At 45.5% G+C, this 26,396-nt stretch overlaps 1 protein-coding gene and 1 pseudogene across 1 annotated transcript in view; one reads left to right on the top strand and one right to left on the bottom strand.

The window, feature by feature from the left end:
• The window catches only part of Arid1b (AT-rich interaction domain 1B), a 350,803-nt gene that overhangs the window by 215,594 nt on the left and 108,813 nt on the right, over positions 1–26,396 (bottom strand). Inside the window, 1 exon segment of the mRNA XM_021649052.2 lies at positions 3,168–3,278. Within this exon segment, the coding sequence (XP_021504727.1) occupies positions 3,168–3,278 (111 nt within the window).
• Positions 18,486–19,208, top strand: LOC110555728 (small ribosomal subunit protein uS3-like; annotated as a pseudogene).

The raw sequence follows: 26,396 nt of genomic DNA on the forward strand, positions 1-26,396 counted from the left end.
CACAGAAAAATGACACCTATCTGATTGTGTGCAAACAAAATTAAGAGATAACTACTGCTTGGTGTGGTGAGCAACTTTAATCCCAGTACTTGGAAAACAAAGGTAAGTGGATCAGATATCTAAGTTCAAGGCTAGCCTGGTCTACGGAGTGAGTTCCAAGGCAGCCAGGGCTACACAGAGCAATCTTTTCGCAAAAAAAAAAAAAAAAAAAAAAAAAAGAGCAGCACAAAGAGAGAGAGAGAGAGAGAGAAAGAGAAAGAAAAAGAAAAAGAGAAAGAGAAAGAATGAACTACTTCTGCTAAGTGTGAAGGTACACACTTTAATCCCAGCGCTCTAGAGGCAGAGGTAGACAGATCCGTGAGTTCAAGGCTGGCCAGTTCCACATAGTAAGGTCCTGGTTGGTGAGGGTTAAATAGTGAGGCCCAGTGAGCTGGCTAAACTTGGCTGTCAACTTGACTGTTTGAAATTAACTAAAACCCAAGTGTCTGGAAACACTTGAGGGCTTTGTCTTGAGTAGATTATTTGAGGTAGGAAGACCAACCAAATCTGGATCATTTGAGATCTGGGCCACACTTTCTGGTAGCAGCCAACAAACAAAAATGGAAGGAAGCTTTGGCTTTTTGCTTGCTTGTCCTCACTCTCACTAGCAAGTTCATCCATCCTGTTCCTCCTGAGCATCCTTCTCTGGTGTTAGAACCTACTTCCTTGGGATTCCAACGCACACTGGAAGCTGGCAGCTGTCTAGAACTTCCCTGGGACTACAGCACCAAATTGGGATATAAAAAAAAGAAACACTCAAGAAGTTTTATGTGCTTCTGCACTATATACACACTCACACATATAAGTATATATACACATATATGTGTGTGTGTTATATATATATGACAGGAGGACTTAAAAATCACACATTAGAATCATACTTTAAAAACTCACTTAAGACATAAAGTTCCCAAACAAGGGATTACAGTGTCTTAAGGTACCTTTAAAAGGAAAGAAACCTGATGCCACTGAGGTTAGGAAGGCACAGAATTTAAGAGACAACCTACAAGGGGACCAATAACAAACTCAGGCACGACTAACAGCGGCTCCCAGCCCCTGCCTACCAGCCTGGCCAGGCCAGCGGCTACAGCATTTCATGAAGTCACACTGCACAAACTCATGCATCGAAGCTGTGACAGAATACCAAGTGTTCCCTGAAGCCGTAATTACCTTAATTATGTGCAACTCACAAAGCAGCAATATAAACAAAAACATATTTGTAAACTCTGTATAGAGATTGTTTATGCATATGAAGGCCTGCAGAAGAAAAACAGTGCACTGCAGTTCACTTAAAGAAAGCCAGTTTCTACCAGCCTTGCACAATCCATACGCATACAGACTTGCCATACAACCCAGAAGCTTCACTCTCTCAAAAACAAACAAAAATGAGAAAAGATCGAAGAAATCTGATTTACATACTAGTCTATCTCTCTCTGTGCGGTCAGAAACAAAAGTGCAACAAAAACATGAAGAAAATGCCAGTGAGGATATTTCTTTTTTTTTTTAACAGCCCCATAAAAAGAACTAGATGGGTAAGTAGCCAAAAATATTCTCTGGAAGTATGCAAGGTCGTCATAAGTGGGTAAATATGTCAACACTCTATGTCTTTATGTCTACATAGATAGACATATAGATATAAATATAATGCATTTGAGAAAAATCCCCAATTGTGCCACAGAATTAGCTGTATCAAGCACCCCTTTGAACACAGCATGAGGTGTGTGTAGTGATGGTCCAGTGCGCAGGCAGAGCTACAGGGAGAGCGATGCACACTGCACACTTGTTCATTTGGTCAGACAGAAAGCTGACACCTGTTTATGAGACATTCTCTAACTTGTTTCCCAGCAGCCAATGACAGTGGGCTCCAAAACCAAGAGGGTGGAACCGACCAGACGCCTGCCCCCAGGGACCAACCTCACTTCCAAACACGTGGCCAAGCTGTGTCTGCAACAGGCGTATGCCATGCCATCCACATTCCACACACTCGCCTCACTAACTGTCCGGTTTTAAAAGCCTCTCACGAAACACAGAATCCACGGCCTTCTCATCCCTTCAGAAAACAAGAACTAGTCGATGCATGGACCAGCGCAGCTCAGCAACAAGAGGCTTTTCTTTTCTCTAAGACTCATACCCTCCCCTCACAGAAGCAAAGCCGATAAAATTAGGGTCCCATAGCTATGGACAGCAGACTCAGTGCCGGTGTGTATGCTTCAGCCACCACATGCCTTCTTCTACCAGGAAACACAGCCAACTGGAGTGGGAATGGCACGTACACAGCCTGCGTGCACCACATCCATTGCCAATATTTACAAGGAACATAATGAATTTTACTTAGTGCTAGCAAAGTTACAAGTGAAGATCATAGCTCTCCCAGACTCTGGTTTTAAACAAACTGTAACAGAAATTTAGCAGCAACAATAATGCTTGAGGTCAAAATATGTTAAGAAAAAAATAAATGTAAAGACTGTGTACAGGTTTATTCTTTTAGTTACTCCAGAAATCCTCTTTCAACTAGGAACTCTACTCGAGGGTGAATGGAGTCTAGGTGCAGCACCACGATGCACGCCTGCACTACCGCAACTGCTGGCATCCTGTACAACGCCATCACCACACAGCTGCTAGTGCAAGCTGCAAACACCGCACAAAGCTGCTCTGTCAAATTTTAACTAAATTATTTTCTTTGGGGCAAACGCTATATAAAGTCCAGAAATGATTCAAATTACTGACATCTTATCACTGTACCCTTCGCAAAGCAGTCATCTCTTCATGTTTCAACTCCTGCACTGACATTTTTGCTCTGTATCACTACCAAAATTCAACAAAGAAGATCAATGACACAACAGAAGTTCCTTTGTGCTCCCAAAGCCAGCCAGTCAGGTAGGACTTTCCAACAGTGGTGTCTGATCCCACTGCCCAAGATACTACAAACATAACCGACTTAAGCAGAACCATAGGGCTCTCAAGAAAGTTAATAAATTTTAAATGCTTAAAAGCTAATAATTTTTAAATAGATCTGCAACCTAGAAATTTCTCTCCTGTGTGCAATATAAAATAGAACAGACAAAACAATCCTCTTCCAAATTCTTTTTAAGTCATTATGTTTTCCAATCAGCACAGGAATGTCTTACTGGTAAACTCGATGGTCTCTCCTGTTGTATTAAGTTCAAGTCTTCATGGTTGGACTTTCCAGGGGCCAGAGGAGGCTGAGATCTAGTTCCATAGCCTTCCTGAGACATGTCCTAAACAAACAAACACAGTCCTTCATCAGTATCTCCGAGTGTTAAGCTTCATGCAGTAAACAAAATAAAACAAAAGTTGGTTATGATTAAATATCACGTGATGGTACATTTTAGCCAACATTTAAACATGTGACAGCTATCATTTAATACTTTATGAAAAGAAAAAGACAGTAGTGAATCACTGCCAGAAAGAAATAGAAACATCAGGCACCATTAACATGAGACTGCACAACTGCACAAATGGAGCGGGCTTTTGTAGGCTGGACGTGAACTGTCACCACGCAGGGCAGACCACAACCAAAGCTCATTGTATTACCTAATCCTAAACTGGAGTGTATTGCTTAATTAATCCAAGGGGTAGAGGGTGTGGGGACTGCCCCATTAATTGCCCAGGCTGGCCATAAATTTGTGGTGATCCTCTGTCTCAGCCTCCCCAGCACTAGGATTACAGGGGTGGCCGTCACATTTGTACAGCTGAACTATAATTTTGGTCAAATTATTATTTCATTTTTAAAATAATTAATGAAAATGTTAGCAACTAAATCTTAAAATGCCCTCCTAAATATCCACAGGATGGTATGAGCTTCTAGAAAACCAAACACCCAGGTGTGGAAGGTCCACAAGCCGGTGTGGCATCGTCCTTAGAAAACCACAGGAAAGAACAAAAGCCAGTGGGGAACAGTAGACAACCAAACACCTGCCGAGAGCTGAGAACTCAGCACTTCCCTGGCTTTTTCCAAGGTGCACAGGTTGGTATTCTGCTGAAATTGCACACATTTCAAATGCTGCCTCACCTCACCCTACCTCACCCCACCTCATCCTACCCCACAGACCCTGTATAGCAGGTCCTGGCTACTTAACACATGCTCACTGGAGCCAAAGAGAGGCTAAGGGCCTATTGCATAGCTTCTCACTTGGCTTTGAAAGTTGAAGAACCAGTTTCTAATGGGAGAGGGAAAACAAAAAGAATGGGAAACACTTCCTTCAAATAAAATTTTCTCCCCTCTCTGTCAGTTCACATAGGCATGAAAGAACCATATACATATTCTATTTTATTAAATATTACATGGAAAATTAATATTCTTTAATAAAATTCTCTAAGAAGCATCTACTACCCCACCCTATTCTCACACAGAATACACTGCAAATTCCTTGCTTCTTAAGCCAAGAGCTGGTACTGGAAAGCCCATGAGGTGCACAAACTGGATTTCACCAGCCAGCACCAGCCAAGGGTCAGTGTATGCTGTCTTTAAACTGGTTCTAAAATAAAGGTCCCTGCTTATGAACAGCATTCCACAGTCTCTCTTACAGAAATCTCCAACAAAAATAAGATGCCATACCAAACCAGGTGCTGAGGCTCTAAGCCCTTCCAGACTGAGGTGGTTGCCTGAGATTTACTTGGAAGCAGTGTGGTACCAAAGTGAGTGTGGCACTTGCCACCCAACCACCACGAAAGCCACAACTCTGCAATCTGGCCACTTGCAGTGGTGGCCCTCTGGCTGTGGGGGCTGAGCAGCAGCTGGAGGATTATACCACGCTATCTCCCACTCCAAAATCCAAGCATCCCACACAAATGGAGGTTTCTACTAGTCACAGAGATGCCCTGCTGGGTGCCCCACAGTCCCCTGAGATTAGCAACCAGGATTTCAAATCAAGGTTGGGGCACAAGGCCATATTCAGGGGCCTTCACCCTGCTACGGAGATAGCACAGAGATGCAGAGTAGCCCCACAACAGGCAAGGAAATGAGCAGACCCCGCGTCTAAACAGCACATGTGAAGGGTGCCTGGGGGCCCGCCCTTCTTCTTTAGTCAGAATCAGCATGGCTGCCAGGTCCTGGGCTTGTTAGCTTTGATGCTGACAGCTCCTCTCCACAGCAGAATGAACTGCTCTTAGAGGGCATGAGAAAGATATAAGCAGAGTGGGCACATACTGCAACCCAGACCGAGTCCCTAAAACAAGTAGTAAGGAAGCCCACAGCTGCAGGGGATCGGAAAACATGGTGGCTTTGCAATTCACTCAAGGCTTTAAATGTCCAAAATCATTAGAACCCACCAAAATTTTAAGTACTATTGCTAACCACAAACGTTCAATTATTAAATACAGTTGAAAATAAAACCAAAATGCAGTTTCAAGAGAATGGCTGGAGACAGCCTCTGCCTCAGGTAGTATCTGAGTGTGCGTGTGAGAGCTGACTGAATTGAGGGAGCTCACGGTGGGCAGCAGTTCTAGCCTACACCAGCCATCCCCTAAGCTCGTGTGGACAACGGGGAATACGGGGCACACTGGGACACTCTACAGCCCCCACAACAAGCTTTTTCTCTCTTGGTGGGGAGGCTGCAAGGGCCGAGGGTAGCAACAAAAAGACAGGGAGACGAGTGGGATTGAGGTATATGGTATGAAACTCACAGATCAGTATAAAAGTTAAATGAAAAAAATCATATGCAGAGGGGCCATGTGGTCGATAATAAAGAGAGAAGCTGGGTGTGATCCTGGCATTCTGGAAGCTGAGGCAGGAGAACTGAGTTTAGAAACAGGCAGGGCTACATAGCAGGCTCCACATGTCCCTTACCTCACCTGAGCTTCAAAACTTAGTACTCTTTAGCAAGTACTTGCCCTTTACCTCATGTAACTAATCATAATGTAATAAGCAATAAAGGATAATGTCAATATCAGAAAAATACATTTAGCATTGTATTTTATATTTTTTAAAAGCACAGATTTATATTTGAAAAAAATCATTGTCATTTTTGATTATTTATAAATTTCAGCCAGTATAAACATATGAACACTCATTAAATTTATCTGCCAATCATATAAAGAGTCGAGGCTCTTCAAAACAACACTGTAGCGTGACAGCTACACAGGGCACAAGAAGCAAGCACCAGAATGTGGTTCACCATCTCTGAATGTGCCCACGTCTCCCATCTTAACAAGAATATGTTCTACCCTGAAGCACCTTCAGATTTGAATCAAAAGGAACAGGAAAACTGACACCATGAGAAAGGCACACACAGGGCCACGTGCACATGCTCGGAAACTTTTCTTGCGGTATCCGATAAACACAGTCCACACTGACTGAGTGCCTGAGATGGAGCAGTCCATTTGCTGGGTCACTCCATCATGAAGCAAGTTCAGCTGAAACACATTTGGGTCCCAATTTACCTTAAGAGTGAGAGCTCGGGAGAGGTGGCCCTGCCACTCATCTGGGGTGAGGTGGCATGGATACGGGGTGATACCCTCTTCTTTTTCCCCCTTGCCACCTTCGGCAGTCAAGAGTGCTGGCCCTGAGAATACGAGATCAGAAGAGCTGGCCCCGACCCTTCAGTGGTTATAGCACTCAGGAGAGCATGCCCTGCACTTCACCTGGGCGACAGAGGAAAGGTGTGAGGGAAAGGCCCGGGTGAGCTGGCACCAAGGGTGTGAGAGCAGGACAGACAGGCCGGACCCTCACAGGCTGCAGCACTTGGAAGAGTGGGCCCTGCACCTTGACTGGGCAGCACAGTAGAGCTGGCTCTGGAGGAATAGGTGCTGGTGAGTCTGCCCCGAGGGCATGGGAGCAGAAAAGCTGACAGTACCTTCTGCTAATGGTGGCATTGGGTGGCCTAGGAGGCTCTGCTGGAAAGCTCACCCTGTCGTGAGGATAAGGGAAAGGCGGCACGATGACCAGCTCAGCTGCCACACAGGCCCAGATCCAGGGCTCTGAATTGGCCCACCACAAAATCTATATCATCTGTGAGCAATTGGGATGTGTGAAAGGGCCAGTCCTGCTGACCCAAAGCCACAGGATCTCCATGACACAGGACAACAACAGGATAACAGGGAAAAGACCTAGTGAAGATCCAATATTGATGGTGTCACAGAAGCCAAAGATCTCAAACCAGACCAATGACTCATTGCAATAAACATTTGTGCGTGAAGATGTGTGGAGCGAGGGCTAAAGTGTGACACACACTGTGACACACTGCAGCTCCCACGATGAGATGTCTTCTATGCTGTGTATGTGTGTTATTTTGGTGAGAAGGTTGCAAGGACAAATATGAGGGAATGGGGAAATGATTGGGACTTGGATGTATGATGTAAAACTCACAAAGAATAAGTAAAAAGTTATTTTTTTAAGTAAATGAAAAAAAAACTACAGTAAGATCTAGCGCATTAGCCACTTGTTCGTAGTCCTGGGAAAGAGAGAAGAGAAAGAAAAGTAAAGAAGAGAGCATCAGTAATTACCATAATAAAAGTTCAAAAGATGCAGAGATGAATAGTAAAAACGAAGATGGAGTCCTTCATAGCTCCCATTCCTCCACAAAGAAGACGATGCTATTTGTTTTTAAATAATCCATCTATCCTTATTTTTTCTATGGGTACAAATTACAAGTGAACATTGACATCATATTCCCTTTATACTCGGATGGAAAATGCTTCCTGTAGGTGACCTGGCTTTCAGTTCCTTCACAGTATCCCATGTCTCATTCTATAGGTGTGACTACAACCACAACATTAACTGTAGACACCCCACTTCTGCCACCCCTCACTGACGGACATTCGTGTTGTTCCCGTCTTTCTTTACTTCATACAGCATTACAGTACACAACTACAAGCATATATATTCCATGTGAAATACCCCCAAAGCACTCTTCTCTACCAGTGTAAATCCATCACAGGGCTGATAGGATGAACACTGACAGATGCTAGCAAAGTGCTCTTCACAAAAAGAGTACCAATTTACACCACAGTCCCCCATTATGGAACAATACACACAAGATTTTATGCTAGCACCACAGTCTCCAACTTCAATATAAAAAGTAGCTAAATGGAGTAGAGGAGGTGTCGCTCCAACACCACTGTAAGAATTTAAGAAAACAGACCATAAACCAACGGGATGAGTGAGGCAGAGGAAAACGCAGTTGTAGCAGAACTCCCAGGAGAAGGGTGGGGACACACACACAGAGCAGCCAGCCTGCAGGCTTCACCGTCCAATGGAGAGCTGGTTCCAGGAACACAAACTGACGAAAGGGAGTTAGAGACGAAGCACAGTGGTGCAATGGTGGCCTACAATGCGCAGGTGTGTGGGTTCAATCCCCAGTGAGCACATACATATGTGCACACACTCACACGTGCACACACACACACACACACACACACACACACACACACACACACTGAGGGATGGGGGAACCCTGCTTCTTTTAACATTCTGAGTGCTGGAAGAATGCCTGAGCGCCTTCGTAAGTCCAGTAGTGGTGCTCTTGCTGCCTCTGTCTCCCCACTTTGGAAACTGCCACCATCAGTTAAACCAATCTCCTCGCCATAAGGCATTTCACCAGGGTAGAGGGGACCCTCCAGAGACCCACTACCATCTGTAGGTCCTGGGAGATGAAGACTATGGAGAAGAAACTTCACGAGCCTCTAAATAAAGAAAGGTACCCTTTCCCAATGGGCACACAGGATAGCATGGTCACCCCTTGTGACCTCAGGGAGACCCTGCAGGAAATACCATCAACAGAAGCTGAATTTGCAACAGCCTCCACCGACATGACAGCCTTTACATGGCCCTTGCTCCTACCTACCAGGCAGCAAAAACTTGCATGATTTGCTTGTTCGTGTACAGTCTAAACCCCACAATGACCCCACACTGACCAACCATTCCACTTCTCTCCATTAACATGGGAACATGAAAGGGAAGTTCACCCTTCATGTCCACATACAACTCCTAAGCCTCCACCTGCTCCTTGCACTTCAGGCCTCACCTCCCAACCTTCCTCTGTGTTACTTCCTCTGTTGAGGCACCCCCAACCCCAACACACATCTTGTTTACCCTTCCTCCTGCCAGCTGGAGCCCCTGTCTACTGGCCACCCTACACTACACTACAGCTTCTTACCGACTTCGAGGCCAGCAGACTCCTCAATTGACTGATCCGGAAATGCTTCCTCCGGTCTAGGAACCAGCATCCCGGGTGTGCGCAGAAACGCTCTTCATTCCCTCCAGGTAGCTGACCTTCAGTGGCTGTGCTCAATGCCCTGGTCACACTAGCCCTCCAAGGGCTGCTCCCCTGACCTCTGAACCTCAGCTCTCCCCACGTCCTCTACAGCCATATCTGAGCTATCCACAGAATCCTGCTGGAAGGATCTCTAGGACCCTGAGACTATACCCTATGGCCAGCTTAGATGGGTTATCAACAGGTCTGGCTCTCCCACACTAATGCTTTCTCCAAAAGAAGACCACTGTCCTCTTGATTTCCAGAGCCAGTACTGCCTAGCTTGTCAGCAGCCAGGTAAAGGGCTGGCATGAGTTCCCAAGGCTCACAACCCAACACCAGCATAAAAGGCAAGAGGACAAACACACAGAATTAAGCACAACTTGGCTCACATCAAGGAATACACATCATGCCAGCAGTTACACTGCCTGGGAGCAATGTGCTACTAGATGCAGTTTGTGTCTGCTACTGCAGTATTAAAACAAAAAGTCTACTGTGAAAGGATGCACTAAAAATAAACTGGAAACCAAGGAAGACAAGTCTGCAGGCAGCAGCAGTGGTGCTATTGAGGGTGGGAGATAGGACACCATGAGTCTGCTAGACTACAAACAAGCAATCAAATAGTCTGCAAAGAACCTACTAACAGCTCAGATCAAACTACCAATTTGTAAATGTTAATTATTTTTTTAAATGGGGCCATCGGGGTGGTTCAGTGGGTTAAAGCAGCTTGCCCCTCAGGCATAATGACTTAAGTTCGATCCCTGAAACCCTCAGTGGAAGAAAAGGGCACACTCCACAAAGCTGTCCTCTGATCTCCACGTGTGCCCACAGATCATACACACATCACAGACACATAATGCACTTTTAAGTAACAAATCAAAAGGCCCAAGGAACAAGTTGAGGGAATCAATCAGAATATCTCGCACTGTGGGAATCCCAGAATGTGACTCATGTGACTCAGTTTCTTCATTGAAGGAGACAGGGTAAGAGAGGGAGGGAGAGAGGAAGCAAAAGACAGGAAAATACTAGAAACATGAAAAAACGAACCTGGGGCTACAGAGTTGTTGGCTCTGCCACTAGAGGCACTGGCTTCTTTTTCAGAAGAGCTGGGTTCGGTTCCAGGCACCACAGGGCAGCTTATAACCACCTGTGATCCGGAGCCAACGCATCTGATGTCCCTTGAGGACTTGGGGCATCAGGCATGCACACAGTGGACATACACACAAAGGCAAAACACTCAGGGACACAAAATAAAAACTAAGAATCTTCCTAAAAGGTGTTAACCAAAGACTGGACCTAAAGTGCTCAATGTCTGGAGTTTATTTCAAAACTCGGTAGGGCTGGGATGCAACAGGGTTGGAATGCATGAGTCCTGGATTCAGTCCAGGGAGGGAAGTTGGGGGGCAGGGGGCTTAGAATTAAGAAAATACAAAATGGAGAATATAGATGAAATAAGCCCATCTAACTACAAAGCTGACTAGCTCAATCATGTCTCCTATTTGTCACTAAAATCTTTTATGTATCCTCCTCACTCCTGCTCCAAAATTCCTCTAGCCCAAATGGATTTCTAGTGATCCTAAAACCATAGTCCAATTTTTAGCTTCTGTTAAGACCATGGCCCCTGGTATGTGATATGTAAATGTACTGACACATTTACACATGCACATCAACAAATCCAAAGGACATGCGTCTCAAATACGGTTTAGTTCTCTTCATTCAAGGGGACTATGATCTTCCGGGTTTAAAGATAGCCCAAACAAAAGGTAAGCTTGCGTGGCTTCACAGTGCTTCTGCCCGAGGAGTTTCAATAATATTCACAGTGGAGTTCTCACCACAAACACCTGCCATCAGCGAGTGGCAGCTGACTGCTACAGACTGAGGTGACAGCTGTCCCCTAGACTTGTGGTGAGGATGAGGCCTGAAGGGCACAGAGCAGACCTGTGCCCATTAAAGTACCAAGGAACCCTGGAGGCAGCAGCACTGAGCCTACTTCCCCTCTATCCCTTCCTGAGCTGGCCATGTGTGAGTGAGCAGGGAGCACATGTGGAGACCTAAAATAACATTTACTGACATAAAGGCAGCTCCGAAGCTAAGGGCCACGCCATCCAGATTTGCTGCTGCTGTTTGTTTTTGAGGTTTCTCTATGTAGCCCTCCCTGGCACTCTGAAACGCACACTGTAGACCAAGCTTGCCTCGTACTTACAGAGATCCACCTGCCTCTGCCTCCCGTGTGCTGGGATTAAAGGCGTATGCCATCACCACCTGGTTGCAATCCATTTTTAATATCCAACTCATTTTTTAAAAACTCATGAAGCTGTAGGCACTCCTGTGTGTACTCATCAGGGAAGGGTGGCACATGTTAAAATCTAAGCAACGCTTATGGACCTCTGCTCCATGGCTTACTACCCATAAAAGTCCTTTCTTCATCCTTTCTGCCTTCACGGTGTTGGCAGGAGCTAAATACCCAATTAATGGCAATTATTATTTTATTTAATCTAAAACACACTGAAGAGTTAGAATCAAAATGTTAATTCATCTACCAGGACCTTTTCTCCCGTCCATGATACTGACAGTGGCAAACATCTCAGCAGCTAACGTGCAGCCACCACTCCCTGTTTGCCAGGCATCTTCTGAGTGTTTGATTCACTCAATAAATGTGGCCTTCAAACCCATGAGACAGGTGCAGCTGTTTTTCTTGCTATCTGTGGAATACTTGTTCTAGCACTAACGATGCGTGGACACTCAGATCTCTTTCATAAAGTGACGTAACTTTTGCTGAGAACCTAAAGCACACTTTCCTGTACCTAAACCATATTAGATTACTCATAATACCTAATGTGACATCAATGCTAGGTAAATAGTTACACTGCACAGCATAAAGAGTGGTAGCAAGGAGCCGTGTCCATTTTGTGTTCAGGGAAAATGTGCTTTAAATTTCTGAATATTTTTATATGGTGATTGAATGAAGAGATTCAGAGAGCCAAATGTCCTTTTCACTGATGAAAAAGTCAAGGCATGGAAGTCGAATGACTTGCCCATGGTCAGTGAATCAAGTGGTGGAGCCAGCTGGGAACCAATGCAATCTACTCTGCCTCCAGCGTCTGAAACCTACCTGCCCTACAGCCAACTTGGCATCTGGCAAACTCCAACTGGAGAGCACAGCCCAGAAATGCCAGTTTCTAACCAGCTTCCCAAGTTCACCTGCCGTCTGTGAGGACCCTTGAGTAGACGCCTCATTTTATTAAATTATCATGCGGTCCACACCATGTGGGCTGAAGGCATCTGGGCACTGCTTGGTACACAGGCTCCACAGGGTCTGCTCACAAGGGCTCTGTGGCGGGGAACCTGCCCATTACTTTCCCTATGCCACAGAGATGGCCGTGGCCACTTAGGTCTTATCATTGGTTCTGTACGGAAGTGAGCCTGGTACTGGCTTCTAACACCCTAGGGAGCGGATTTCCACTGCTACAACGCATGCTCATTCTTCCTGCTCCAAGAAGCACGTCACCTAAGGGTGCAAGTCCAGCAGGCAGGCAGGCAAGGTTCTGTCGGAGGAGGCTTCAACCATCACCAAAGGCCTACACTGTTGACTTTGGAGCAAAGGACACTGAACCTTGTCCTAAAATTGAAGCTGACTTTGTATGGCGCCTTATATGGTGTCAGGGTTAGGAGCCGCAGCCTTCATCATATCCCCCAGGTAAGTTTAGTGGGCAAAAACTACCGACACAGTGTCAACAGGGCATTCACCAGAAATGGCACGTAATTTCACTGAGACTTATAAACGCAGATTCATTACAAATAACTAAATTTAACATTATAATCTTTTATAAAGTAACTGAAATAAAAATACAGTTACTAAAGACTTGTCAAACACTATTAGAGCCTGATTAAATGCACAGTAATTGCTGTGGCCGGCTGAGTAACTCGAGGCTCAACAGTTATCTACACGGGCCACCTTGTTATTGTGCACAGGCTTGAATTAGGGGAATAATATGAGGGGCACAAGTGGCCTGATGGCAACCTACTCTAACAAAATGTACGAAACCCAGAGGCTATGTCAACAGAATCTGTTTGCCAAGGAGAGAGAATCGCAGGCTTGCCTACTCATCGCTAAGACTGTACAGTCCCGACTGGAAACACTGAGTCCTCAGAAACGCTGATGGAGAGGATGTTGCAAGAACTGAAAGGGGATGTGGGACAGCCTGCATGGTGAAGCACTTGCCTCGAAAGCCTGTGGACCTGAGTTCAGTCCCTAGCTCCCATGTAAAAGCTGTGTGTGGAGGTGCGATTCTGTAATCCCAGGCCCGGGAAGTGGCTCCCTGAGTGTCCCTGGCAGCCAGCATACCCTAAATTGTGAGCCCAAGGTCCTAGTAAGAGAACCTATGAAAAAAAATGATTAAGACAGCTCCCAAAAAGGTTATGGAGGTTGCCCTCTGACCGGCCAGATTAGCCTGCTTAGCAAGTTCTCAGGCCTGTGAGAGGACCCTCGAATGAGGTAGACTGTGTTCCTGTGGAAGGACACGAGAAACCAAAGAAAGTGAGACAGAGGACCAAGGAGAAGTAACAGAAAACGTCAACAGATGACAATGAGAGAGAGCTAGCTACCCAGCTGTTTCACATCATAGCAAAACCTTCCCAAATTAAGACACAAAATAGATTCTGTTGAGTGTTTTACTGAGACTGTGATGATAATAACTGGTTACTTTAAAGGAATGTTAAAATGAAGCATTTGAAGGCGGGACTGGTGGCTCTTTCCTCACTGTAGTGTATGTCTAAAAGTGTAAGAGAGGGGCTGGAGATATGGCTCAGTGTCTGAATACTGTCTGCTCTGCCAAAGGACCCAGGTTCAATTCCCAGCACCTATATGTCAGTTCACACCTCTCTGTAATGCCAATTCCAAGGGATCTGACACCTTCACACTAACACACAAAAATTAAATAAATAATTTTTTTTTAAAGTATGAGAGATACAGGGCATAGTGGCACATACCTTTACTCACAGCATCCAAGAGGCAGAGGCAGGTGGATCTCTGTTGACTTTGAGGCACTCTACACAATGAGTTCTAATACATCAAGGGCTTCACAGTGAGCCCTTGTCTAAACAAGAAACAAAAAAAACAAACAAACAAAAAAACCCAGTTCTATGAGAGGGGTTAAAAAAAAAAAATCACACTGAAGAGACCTGAGATCCAGAGACTGTCATCTTTACTAGTCTGGGGAAGCTGGGCCACATACATCACTTCTGAGAAAAAGCACAACACCTAGCTTGCTTAAAGATTCTTCTACAGTATTTAAAAACATATACAGTTTTTTTTTTAGGGTTCCCATGATTATAGGAAAAGATTTACTTTCAGAAGAATTAAATTTCTATATGGGAAAAGGAGAAGTGTCCAGAAACACAAGATCGCCCATGAATTACGTTATAATTAAACATGAGAACCACTGCAGTGAAGCAAGAATGATGTCCAACATATTTGGCAACCAGTAAAATGGTGGCGTTCAGAGTCCTGGGTCCCCCTGTTCCATCAAGCACTGCTGGGGTTCCAGTCCTGTGGGCAAGGAATTTGATGAGGTACTTCAAATGCAAGGATAGTCTACAATGATTTTCAAGGAGGGTTCCCACCTGCAGGTAACAGCACTGAGAAATTTTACAGATAGGAAAATTATTAGGCTGTGCCTCAAAGTACTGAACCAGAACCTCCGAGGATGGGGGCCAGCATCTCTACTCCAAACACCGGATCTGAGAGCAAACAGAGAGGCTGTCACTACTGGCCTTCAGGCTTGACCATCTGCCCATCTCTGGAGCAAAATGTGTCTCTACAGTATAAACAGCAATGAAAGAGACAGGGAACCCATTAGATGAAAGCATAGCTGCAATCAAACCCCACTGCAGGCGCTGCTTCTGTGTGGCCACCCAGGGTTAGAGCAATAAGTGAATTCGTGCACAGGAACCAGGCCAGGCACAAGACTGGAAGGCACCACTTGGCTGTGTGCACATGAGTGGCTCCCAAGCTTTGACGTACATCCAGGTTTCTGGTAGAGTTAAATACAGACACCAAAACCCTCCACAGACAACAGCTGGGGCAGGAGCACTTGCTAAGTGAATGCCCTTCAAGATTCGGAGGCGAATCCTCCCTCTTCCCTGCTTTTTCAGGAATCCTAACTGCCACCTGTCAAATGACCTCTCCTCTCCCCATTGCAAACGTTAACCCAAAGACAGAACCCAGTCCTCACCCCCAACACTGAACTTTGGGGAAAATCAGTCAGCAAATGAGCTGGTTCTATAATCTCCTTTTCTGTGGGGAGGAGGTGAAGAAGAGGGGGCAATGGACTGAGTCAGATGACCACAGCCTGAACTAGGAAATCTCAACAACAGCACTGTTTGAACATTTATGAATTCTCTTCCACTGTAACAACACACACAGCTTGTTACTCTATTGAAAAAGTCTTTAATCAAAATGACTGGTAAAAAATAGGAGCTTTTTTTAAAAAAAAAAAAAAAAAGGTGGGTGGTGCTTTGCCTGGTACCCACAGAGGCCAGAAGAGGGCAATGGATCCCCTGGGATCGTAATTATTGCCAACTGTGAGCTGCCATGAGGGTGCTAGGACCCAGAGCCTGAATCCTCTGAAAGAGCCACCAATTTATTTCTAAACTGAGTCTTCTTTTCATACTTTAACGTATTTAAATGAGCACTTTAAAGTAAAATGAAAATTGCTAAAAGTAGCAAAAAAGAAGTACAGGAGGAGAAACCTCAATGTTCTGGCATCAGAATGTAAGCATCAAGGGAGAGAATATAAATGTCCGGAGCTGTAAGCCACAGTGAGCCTCGCTGAGGGAACCTCTCCCTGGCCTCTGCACAGCCATGATGCATGCTCTCCCCCATCTCTGTACAGACGCAACACCCTGCAGGGCAGCTGCCCATGGAAGGCCCGGGAGACACTCTAGCCCACACTTCACTCAGATGCCCCCGCCTACCAGCATCCAGAGGGCTCTCTCTCTCCAGGGAACCCTCCCTCTACTACCTTTTCTAAAGAAAATTAAGTATTCGAGTAGACATTCCTCAGTTTTTGCTTGGGTTTCCCTTTTGACCCTCATTTCTGAAATAAAATACTTTGAAAATGTTAAAAAATGGAAATGCAGTATTATCAGATTATAATGCAATACAAATTTCCAGTTACACTCCAAAATGTAAAGAGGTTTAACTACTAAGTTTCCCATTAAAGAAATCACAAATATTGCTGTACAACTATTCTATTATCTTCTAAATAACTATGTTTATGCCCATAGTGTTATCATGTGCTCTGGTCAGATAAGCTTCTTCTTGCCTTGGGCAGCAGTGACCAGACACTCAGAACTGATCAAAGTGAGGCAGGTAAGTGACAGCTGAATGTTGTCTGTGTCACCCCCAAAGGCTCGGGGAACGTAACAGCAGAAGAGGGCAGTGACATCAAACACTTTCTTCTGGGCATGACTTTCCATCACTGCGGTCACAGTGGCTGGGATTACCTGCACAAGACCTGCCCGGGATTAGGGGTGCTCTACCCTACCCTCTCTGGGTGCCACTGGGGAAGGGAGGGGACACTTTCCTTAGTGGTCTAGTTACCATTAATAGCCCCACCCCCCGCACATGTTCCTATAATCAACCTTAGAGAGACTAACTGGGTCATCAAATTTAAGGTGTGTGGGGGGGTGATAGTGTGTGTGTGGGTGTGTGTGGGTGTGTGTGCGCGCGCACATGCGTCTGTGTGAAAAGTCCAAGAAGTTGAGCTGGAAAGAGGAAAGGATCAGTAGGAAGGGGACAAGAGAGGACACTGGGGGGGTGGATATGACTGAAATACATTAGATGTATGAAAATGTCATTAGACCAATTATGTATAATTAACATACACTAAGAAAAAATAGAAAACTGAGAGGCAGATGTGGTCACCGGTGCCTCCTAATCCCAGAACTAGGAAGATTCAGGTAGGAAAAGTGCTATGAATATGGAGCTAGCCTGTGCTATCTAGTAAGCTCCAGACCAGCCTGAGCTATATCCTAGAAAAGATGTACTTTACTAGTTGCTGAAGTAGAACACACAGGCTCAGCTCACTAAAAGCCACATGACTCTACAGCAATCAAGAAAAGGCACCATCTCTGCAAGCCTCAGAGCTCTTCCAAAATTCTCAAGGATAGATATCAACTCCTAAAGCGAGAACCAACTGCTGGCCATGAAGGAACACGCTAGCCTGCTGGGGCAGCATGCATGTCACCTACCTCACAAAGCGCTCAACATGGAGGAGAGCAGCCACTCCACACCAGCTGCCACACACCTGTCACACACGAGTGCCTACTGCACCAGCCTAGGGGCCCCAATGCCAGGGACTTGCCTAGCTATCGCCTAGGAATGGCCCTTGCTTCTCAAGTTCTCTCCTCAGTATCACAAACTTACTCAATTTCTCCAGCAAGGGTTCAAAGTTCAAGACCACTCTTAAGACAGGGCAAGCAGGAAGACCGAAGGAGGTTCAAAATTCATTTAGAACCCAAAGTTGACCAGTCACTGGCATATACTGACCTGCATTCCAATGGTTTAATGCCAAGTTAATAGACTCTCCTGTGACTATCTAAAAGGTAAGGCTGATTGGCAATGGGCTCAAAGGAAAGGAGCAGCCGAGCACAAGCCTTCCTAGGTCAGTTCCCTCTTCAGTTGAAGGAGGGCTGGCTGGTACACCTCGCCTGTGAGCAGTGACACAGACCCAAGTGCTCACACCACAGGATGCGGCCTCAACTGGGCCTCAGCTGAGCTGACCGTGACCTCAGAGCGCCCTCAGTGAGGCCGTGACTCGGGTACTCCAGCATCAGAGAGGCATGCTGCTACAGGTTTTACTTCAGAAAGAGATCTTGCTGTACCGCATGAAGGAATATATTCTTTTTCAGTGTTGAATTGAAGGATTGTACTGATGGTGGTAGTTTATATTATATAATTCTAAACGTCTCACCCTCCTGTTCCAGCACTATTTCCTTCTGAAGAGTGAACCGCCACTTGCCACACACTTGCAGGTTATGGCATCTCCATTCAAAAATGAATAGGTATAAAGAAAAAGGCATTTTGATTTTCAGTTTGTGTGTGTTTTTAAGACAGTACAATTGAAACACCTGCAAGCCCATGCTCCCAAACATACCTAAACAGGCTTAGACTTCCACTGTTAGACAAGATTGGACCTAGTACTGTTGCTTCTGTTTCTTTTAAAGTGAATGATGGCCACCTGCAGCCAGCTCCCAAGTGAGAAACTCATTCAGTTCAGCTTTGAAGATGCCATCAGCCACAAACTTTCTTATTTTGGAAATCTGTACCACCATCTCACCATTGCAAGCCGCCGAAAGGAGTCAGGAGTTACACAAACCAGAACAGAAATCACTTTAGCCACCAGAACACAGAATGGTCCTGGGGAGAAGGACGGTTGGATCAGAAAGTTGGCTGCAGTGGTCCAGACAAGGCCCGGCTTCCCTGAAGGCAGTGGAGAGCTTTATGCAGAAAAGGTAGCCACAAGAGCTCTGTGTGCCATTGCCCAGGTAGTCTCTCTGTTACACGCTCCTAGGAGGGCTGACTCTGTGAAGGGCGTTCACTATGGAGAGTCGGGCCAAGGGCTGCGGGGTTGTGCTCTCTAGGAAGCTCTGAGGACAGACAGCCAAGTCCATGAAATCTGTGGGTGGTCTGATGAGTCACAGCAGAGATCCTGTTGACTATGATGGTGACACTGTCGGCAACCATGTGCTCCTCAGGCACCGTGTGCTGGGCATCAAAGTGAAACTCATGCTGCCCTGGTACCCAAGTGGTAAGATTGGCCCCAAGGAGTCTCTGCCTGATCGTGTGAACATTGTGGAAACAAAAGATGAAATCTTGCCCACCACCTCATCTCAGAACAGAAGGAGGGGAAGCCAGAGCCGCCTGCCATGCCCCAGCCAGGGCCTACAGCATAAGAGAGCATTGGCAGCTGCATCTGGAGGCTAGATGCTGTCCTGTAAAGACATTTAATAAAATCTTACACAAAGACTAAAAAATAAAGTGAATGATGGGAGTTGGGGGATGGTTCAGTGGTTAAGAGTACTTGTTGCTTTTGTGGAGGGCCCTAGTTCAGTTCCCAGCACCCACATCAGGCAAGTTACAATAGCCTAAAAACTTCAGCTCCGAGGAATCCAACATCCTCTGCTGGCCTCCACAGGTCAGGTTTATGTTTATAAATAAAAATAAATATCTTTTAAAACTTATTAGTCTTTTACTTCTTTTTAATCTCAAGGGGAAGAAGTGAGCAAGAAAAGCCACTTTAGTTAGTGAGGCTCTAGAGTCTTGAAGTACAGTATCATGTAGAGAGTGACACTGGCCCTTGCTAAGGTCATAGCTCTACCCACCAACAAACACCCTTACTCCTCAAGACCCTTTCAGAGACACTTCAACCACCATCACCTCTCTGTGCCATCCAAGAGGCGTGGCTGGAAAGCCTCTCATCTGCTGGCCTGCCATCACTTCTACTGATCACTGGGGCTCCTCAGTAGTGGGCACAGCCCACTAAACACTGATGGGGAGCTAGAGGCACTGCCTGGCATGCTATGCTCTTACGTGGGTCATACCTGCTGCAGTGACCGGACACCAACACACAGAGAAAAACAAAAGACAGAGCTACAGTTTAAGACTTTAAAAATAAATAAATAAATAAATAAATAAATAAGTAAATAAACCTGACAATTTCCTCAAGAATCTGAGGCACACTGAAAACCACAAACTACAAAAGCAAAGTCTGCATGTCCCTATTGCTTTCTGCCATAGACTTCTAATGGCGTCTCCTACTACAGGGTCCTGAGTCAGCTCGGCTGGTGGGATTATTGGTGCAACTCTTGTTAGAAAAGAAGGCTTTTTCCAGCTGTGACAGTGGTGGTGTCAGAAGCATGGAGGCAGAGCAGAGTCACAAAAGGCTTCTGGCTGTCCAGGTCCTAAAGGCGGAGCTCCATCAGAAGTCCCTTGTCCCAGGAAAGGGACAGACAGGGAGCTGCCCGCACCAACTCCACTACACTAGACACTGAAGGACCATGTTCCCCAATGTCAAACTGCCTTTCCTGTCATCTCAGGAACGGGAGGGAATAACCCTTTCCTTCACTCCACCTCATTCGGTAGATAGAAGGAGAAAGAGTTTGCTGAGGAGTCTGAAGCGCAGGGTCCATCCTGCACAGCATACACCAAGAGCCCTAAAGAGCACAGGAGGGCAACTGGACCAAGAACAACAAAAAGACACAGGCTCCCAGCACTGCAAGATTTTTCCCTAGCACACCAAGGGAAACTAGGATGCAAACCCCTTTGAACAGAAGCACTTAAATCCTTTCTTTGGTAAGCTCTCACAAATAAGAGATTGTTCTTAAATGAAGGAAACAGACTGTTGGGCAGACGGTCACTGCTGTGTCCTAGCTATCCACTTGGTCTATAGAAGAAAACAGAAGTACCTATTCCTTCCCTAGAAGGAGCTGCAAAGGAGGAGGAGAGCAGGGGAAATATAGGGTTATTAATAGAGCCTTGAGGGCAACAGCACAAGGAAACCTACAAGTGTCCAAGAGCACCGCTTCCCCTGCTCCTGACATAGCACAGCATGCCCTTTGGGTTCAGAAGCCTGTGGGGTCTTAATACATTGTTGAGGCTCAAGACATAAGAGCCATTGGAAACTACATGCTAAACTAGACATACAATGTGCTAAGGGAGGATCTAACTTGTTACAGGCTATCAAGAAGGAATCTAAATACTAATAATACAAGTCTCTAACAAATGCTGCTCGTTGCCAGCCATCCCATTTGGGGAAGACAAAACCTGTTGGCCCACAGGCAGGCTTGAACACACATATGCATACTCCCACCCCTACCCACACCCAGAAAAAGCCAGCTAGAACTGCCTCCAACAGTGTGCTGTGGGCCATATCAAAACTGTTTTGATCAATTCTTAATGCCCAGCAGCAAATGTTTAACTTCTTCAACACTAAGAAGTCAGTTTACCATGCACCTGAAAAGTAAAGAGATACTTTTTATGATTAAAATAGCAACAATATTCAAAACGTTTACTGTGAGTCTGTTTTGTGCCAGACTTCAGAAATAGAGATAAAATAATTACAAAACAAAGACCTTCCTCTCCTAAAGCTGATTTCCTCTGGGTGAGGCACAGGCAATACCAAACTCTAACACACAAGTCTGTACAAGCCACAGAGCAACCAGTTCAAGGGAAAACCAAAGCAGAAAGACAAAAGGGCATGTGGATGATGGGCACTCGGGTGCCCTGGGCAAGAAGGGCTGACCACTCACTCCTCCAAGTTGTCCTCTGACCTTCACACAATTGTCATAGTTGGCACTCACAGGATATATAAATAAAATTTTGTTGTTTAAGTTTCTGGTCAAACTGCTGGGAAGAACAAATTATCTGGGGAGCGGATACAGAAGGCAAAGGTCTTCAGCATGGCTTTGCGTGTGAGCTTTAGAACCTGGCCAGGCATCTTCTTTGTAATGCAGAGCAGAGGCTGAACAGGCAGGGAGGGGGCAGTCCCAGCTACAGTTGCACCTGACAGTCACTAGATACTCAATGCCATGACACTAAAGACACACGGGGAAGAGAAGAGTCCGCTGCTTCATGTCTGTCACACAACAGGAGAACAAAACTGCAAGGTCGTGGTTGCCGGGGCCTAGGGTGGCAGAGGAGAGGCTGGGCAGGACACTGGAAAGCTACGTTCAGAAGACCTACTACGCCACACGGTAACTGTGGTTAACAACAGGCTGCAAAGGAAAACTGCTAGAAGTGTATTAAAATTACTCTAGCCACAGCATTGCCATGTGAGCACTGCACACCGTAATTAGCTGGATTCAGTCACCCCTAACGTCGACATACTTCAAAGCTTCATGGCATATGAGGTGACATACAATTTTACCTGCCAATTTAAGCAGAAAAGGCACAAAACCACACAGAGAGAGCTGTTTCAGCAAGTACTGAAATAAATGTCTTATCTAGTGGGGTAAATTCAAGTGGCAACAGGAAAAAAAAGAGGAAAGAAAAGAAAACAGGTGAGAAGAATGCCAGAATGTTCGATGCCAACAGAACAAGAGAAAGGGAAAGGGAGATACAGGAAAAGCCAGGTATGTGAGTGCCAAAGGGGAGGGCAGCAGCCTGTGTCTATGGGAAGGCATAGGAAAGGCTCAGCCTGGGGGTGGGGGTGGGGGTGGGGGTGAAACACACAAAGGCAGTTCAACTGCCTCCTGCATCTCACTCCGCTGTGAACTATGCAGTAGCATGACCATGGAGATGACCGTGAGAGGGGGGCGAGAGGGGATCAGAGGAGGAGGAGATGGGGATGGAGCAGGATGAGGCTTTTGGACTGGAACACTGAAGGGTGGGTGGGTGGGGTGGTAACCTGAGGGAATGTAGAGCCTTGAGCAAGGATCATCTCTGGTTAGTGATGAGAAGTGAAAGGACCATCAGGCCTCTGCCCTCCTCCTGGCCCAGCTGCGAGTAGGCAAGAGTCAGGAGGCTCCAGGTTACAGGAGTGGTTTTGGGGAGGGGCATTTAAGAGAATTTGCAGAGAGTGTAATGATGTTCTGAGTCCAGCTGGTTAAGGAGGAAGGGAAGACTGCGGGCTGGACCTACAGAGGCATGCCAAGCCCTAATCAAGCAGATCATCGTCCCACATCACAAGCTACTTCAAAAGGCCCAGCACTTATGTACCTAAAAACCTACAACCCAGCCCAACGGCCTAGACTTGCTGGTAATCTAAGCTACTTGGGAGGCTGAAGCAGCAGGACTGCAAGTTCAGGGCTTGACTAAGCTCCAAACTGAGTTCAAGGCCACCCTGGCAACTTAAAGAGAAAAACAAGTAAAGTAAAGTAAAGTAAAGTAAAGTAAAGTAAAGTAAAGTAAAGTAAAGTAAAGTAAAGTAAAGTAAAAAGTAAAGTAAAAAGCAGATAAGGGAAATACACGAACTCAGTGTAACACTTGGCTGGCATGTGTGGGTCCCTGGCCCAAACTTGTCTGTATACAATACATACATACAAACATATATACATTAGCTACAAATCACTACAAAACTAATTGTTTGAGTCGAGAAACCAACTCTGTTTGCAGAAGAACGAAGTGTCCTTAAGGTCATTGTGGTTTGCCCTACAATTCCCAGGAAGTAGCCTACCGGATGTAGAAAGTGGAGACTGTGTGCTGTTTTGTTGAGAACTGGACCAACAGGGTCTCCCTGTCTTACCAGAGGACACCACACTGATGATCCTGATGGGAAGACAAGACACACTGACACAGGTGCCTACCAGCTCTCCTCCTGGGCTGTCAAGGCCGAAGACACCACACATGACAGCCACCTATCTGCAGCAGTATGCTAATGGCTGTACCTAGGACTCCCCAATGCACGATGACATTAAATATAACTTCTCTTTTATTTTTATTGTACAGTTGACATATTGTGCTGGCTTACTTGAAATTCTGAAAGTTGCATGTTTATCCATGAACATTCTTTAAAATGAAGAAAGGGGAATTAGAAAAATTTCTAGAATGGGAAGCAAAGCAGGCATACTAGAACACACCTGTAGCCCAGCACTCAAGAAGGCTAAGGCAGGGTATCCCAAGTTTGGGCCAGCCTGAACTAAATAAACTATTTTTCTATTAAAAAAAAAAAAAAGTGAGCCTTCTAGATTACTTGCTATCAACACAGTGTGTTCATACAGTCTTAAATAACATAAACGACAGCAAACAACCAGGGAGATTTGATTCTCTGTTGACTAACATCTGCACGGCCAGGCACACTCATCCCTGAATGTAAGCAGCACAGAAGTCAGCCCCAGGGAGACAAGCTGCTTCTGCCACAGAGGTCAGCTTCGGCTGCTTACTCTGCAAGGGGAAGAAAAGGTGAAGGCAGAGAGGTGTGAGCTTGTCCACGGGCGTGCAGAATGGGGGACAAAGTAGGAGACAAAGGGCCACTGGCCAGGAGGGTATAAACCTACAACAGAGAAGGCCAAGGCAAGGCGGAAGTGGAGCAGGGGCAAGAGAAATAAAAGGCACAGCTACTCCGAGAATCAGCAACCGCAGGCTGAACATCACCGGGCTTCTGGTCAAAACTGACACTTGCCCCTGTGTTGTGCAAAACCACAGGAGGAGAACTTTATTTAAAGTAGTCCCAGAGGCCATACTACGTGAACCCTCTAATCAATCTTGGCTTTGCTGTTGTGGGACAACCAAGCATTATGTCAACATGATGCAATAAATTCACAGGATGTACAGCCCCTTGGTCAGTAATGATGGGTACCAAATTGGCCATCACAAGATGTGGGTTACATTCCCAGATGGAGTAGCTGAGAAAGCTGGAGGGAGTGTGGGGGAAGGCTGGTGTCATCTCATGTCTCCAAGCCTCAGTTGGTAGTCACTGTAGAGAAGAGAGCTAGAACCACCACATACATTCACGCCCAGGGAATTCCAGGAAACAGCCTCTGAAGAAGAGTGGGCCAGGAACTCTTGGGGCCGTGACATATAGCCACCACAAGTATGTGCTACTCTTCAAGCCAGTGGACCTTGCTGACAAACAGGACAGAAGAGCACGTTCAGCCACATCAAGATAACCAGCAGAGCCTCTCTATGGGACACTGACCCGCTTTCCCAAACGTCAAGGCAGAGTCAGCAGAGAAAGGGGAAGCTCTACATAACAATTTTAATTAAATCAGTGGGCTACAGTTTGTTTGAATCAGATAGACTACGCATTAGGACCAACTGTGACCACTCAACAGAGCTGGTACAGCAGATGGAAAGTCAAGTCCTTGGAGGTGACGCCACATCCAGGGTAACACGCGTATCCATGATCCCACTGTGAAGTCTCCTGAGGCAGGCAAGCAACTGGGATGGTCAGCAATGGGCACTGGATCAACACTGACAGCGCCGAGTGACATAACATGGTGGCAGCACCTGTGTGCACATTGCATAGTTCTGTTCATGTGCACATTCAGAACATTTGTAAGATGAAGGGCGAAACACAGTACCCATAAGCGACCAGTACGTAGAGATGACGGGCCAACCAAAGACTTCTACAAATCCTTCTGAGGAAACTGCTCAGAGCCCTGACTAGCCTCCATAAAAACTCTTTCAGAAAGCAAAGACTTAAGGAATGCTTAGACAATCCTCAGAAATACAAGTCAAAGGCAATTCATAACGAAATGGAGCAGCTACCCAAAGCAGTATACGTCAGGCTTGGATAAAAGGGTCCAAACATACTAAACATGCACCTGAAAGAAGAAAAAACAAAAAACAAACAAACAGAAAAACACATCAGAAGAGTAGAAAACTAGACCTTCCAGGGGGCAAAACCGTATGTACGTGTGTGACATGTGCATATGTACATGTACCTGTGTACACCATACACACATACATACATACTAATGGAGAAGACAGACAAGGACCAAGGATGCTCCAGGAAAGCTTTTATCCCCCCCAAAAAAAGTGTTTCTTAAATAAATGACCTGAAAGTAAAAGATAAATGGTTTATGAACTGAGCCAGGACAAGGTCAGGAGGGAGATGAATGATCAATGGCACTTATATGTACGGTGGGAACATCAGAGCCCATTAATACAGACAGTTCATTCATGTTAATAAGAGTGAAAGTATCAGTTCAAATGCCTTAGCTCTAGACGTTACAAACATTATGCTAATAAAAACTATGAATTCATTTTAATTATAGAATAAGCAATATAGCTCAATTCATAAATATAAGAATACTTATATGCTCACTGATTTTAGAAAAAGCTTATAACTCTTAAAATAACATACTAAAAAATGGAATTACAAGTTAAAAACTCAAGAGTGAAAAAAAGGATAAAAACTAAGAACTATTATCATTTGCTATGGCTTTAAGGACACTTGTGCAGATCAGACCATTCATTTTGAACACCACATTTCTTCCAGGAAACTAGAAAAGGGGTGAGTCTGCAATTTACTTTGAGTTCCACAGACACCAGATCTTCCAGAAAATAATTACAGCTCAATCTCATTCACAAATACTTGTATAAGAAACCCAAACAGATATAAGAAAAACAAATCCCTTTCTCTCTCTCTCTCTCTCTCTCTCTCTCTCTCTCTCTCTCTCTCTCTCTCTCTCTCTCTCTCT

The sequence above is a fragment of the Meriones unguiculatus genome, chromosome 20, assembly GCF_030254825.1.
Source record: "Meriones unguiculatus strain TT.TT164.6M chromosome 20, Bangor_MerUng_6.1, whole genome shotgun sequence".
Lineage (NCBI taxonomy): Eukaryota > Metazoa > Chordata > Mammalia > Rodentia > Muridae > Meriones > Meriones unguiculatus.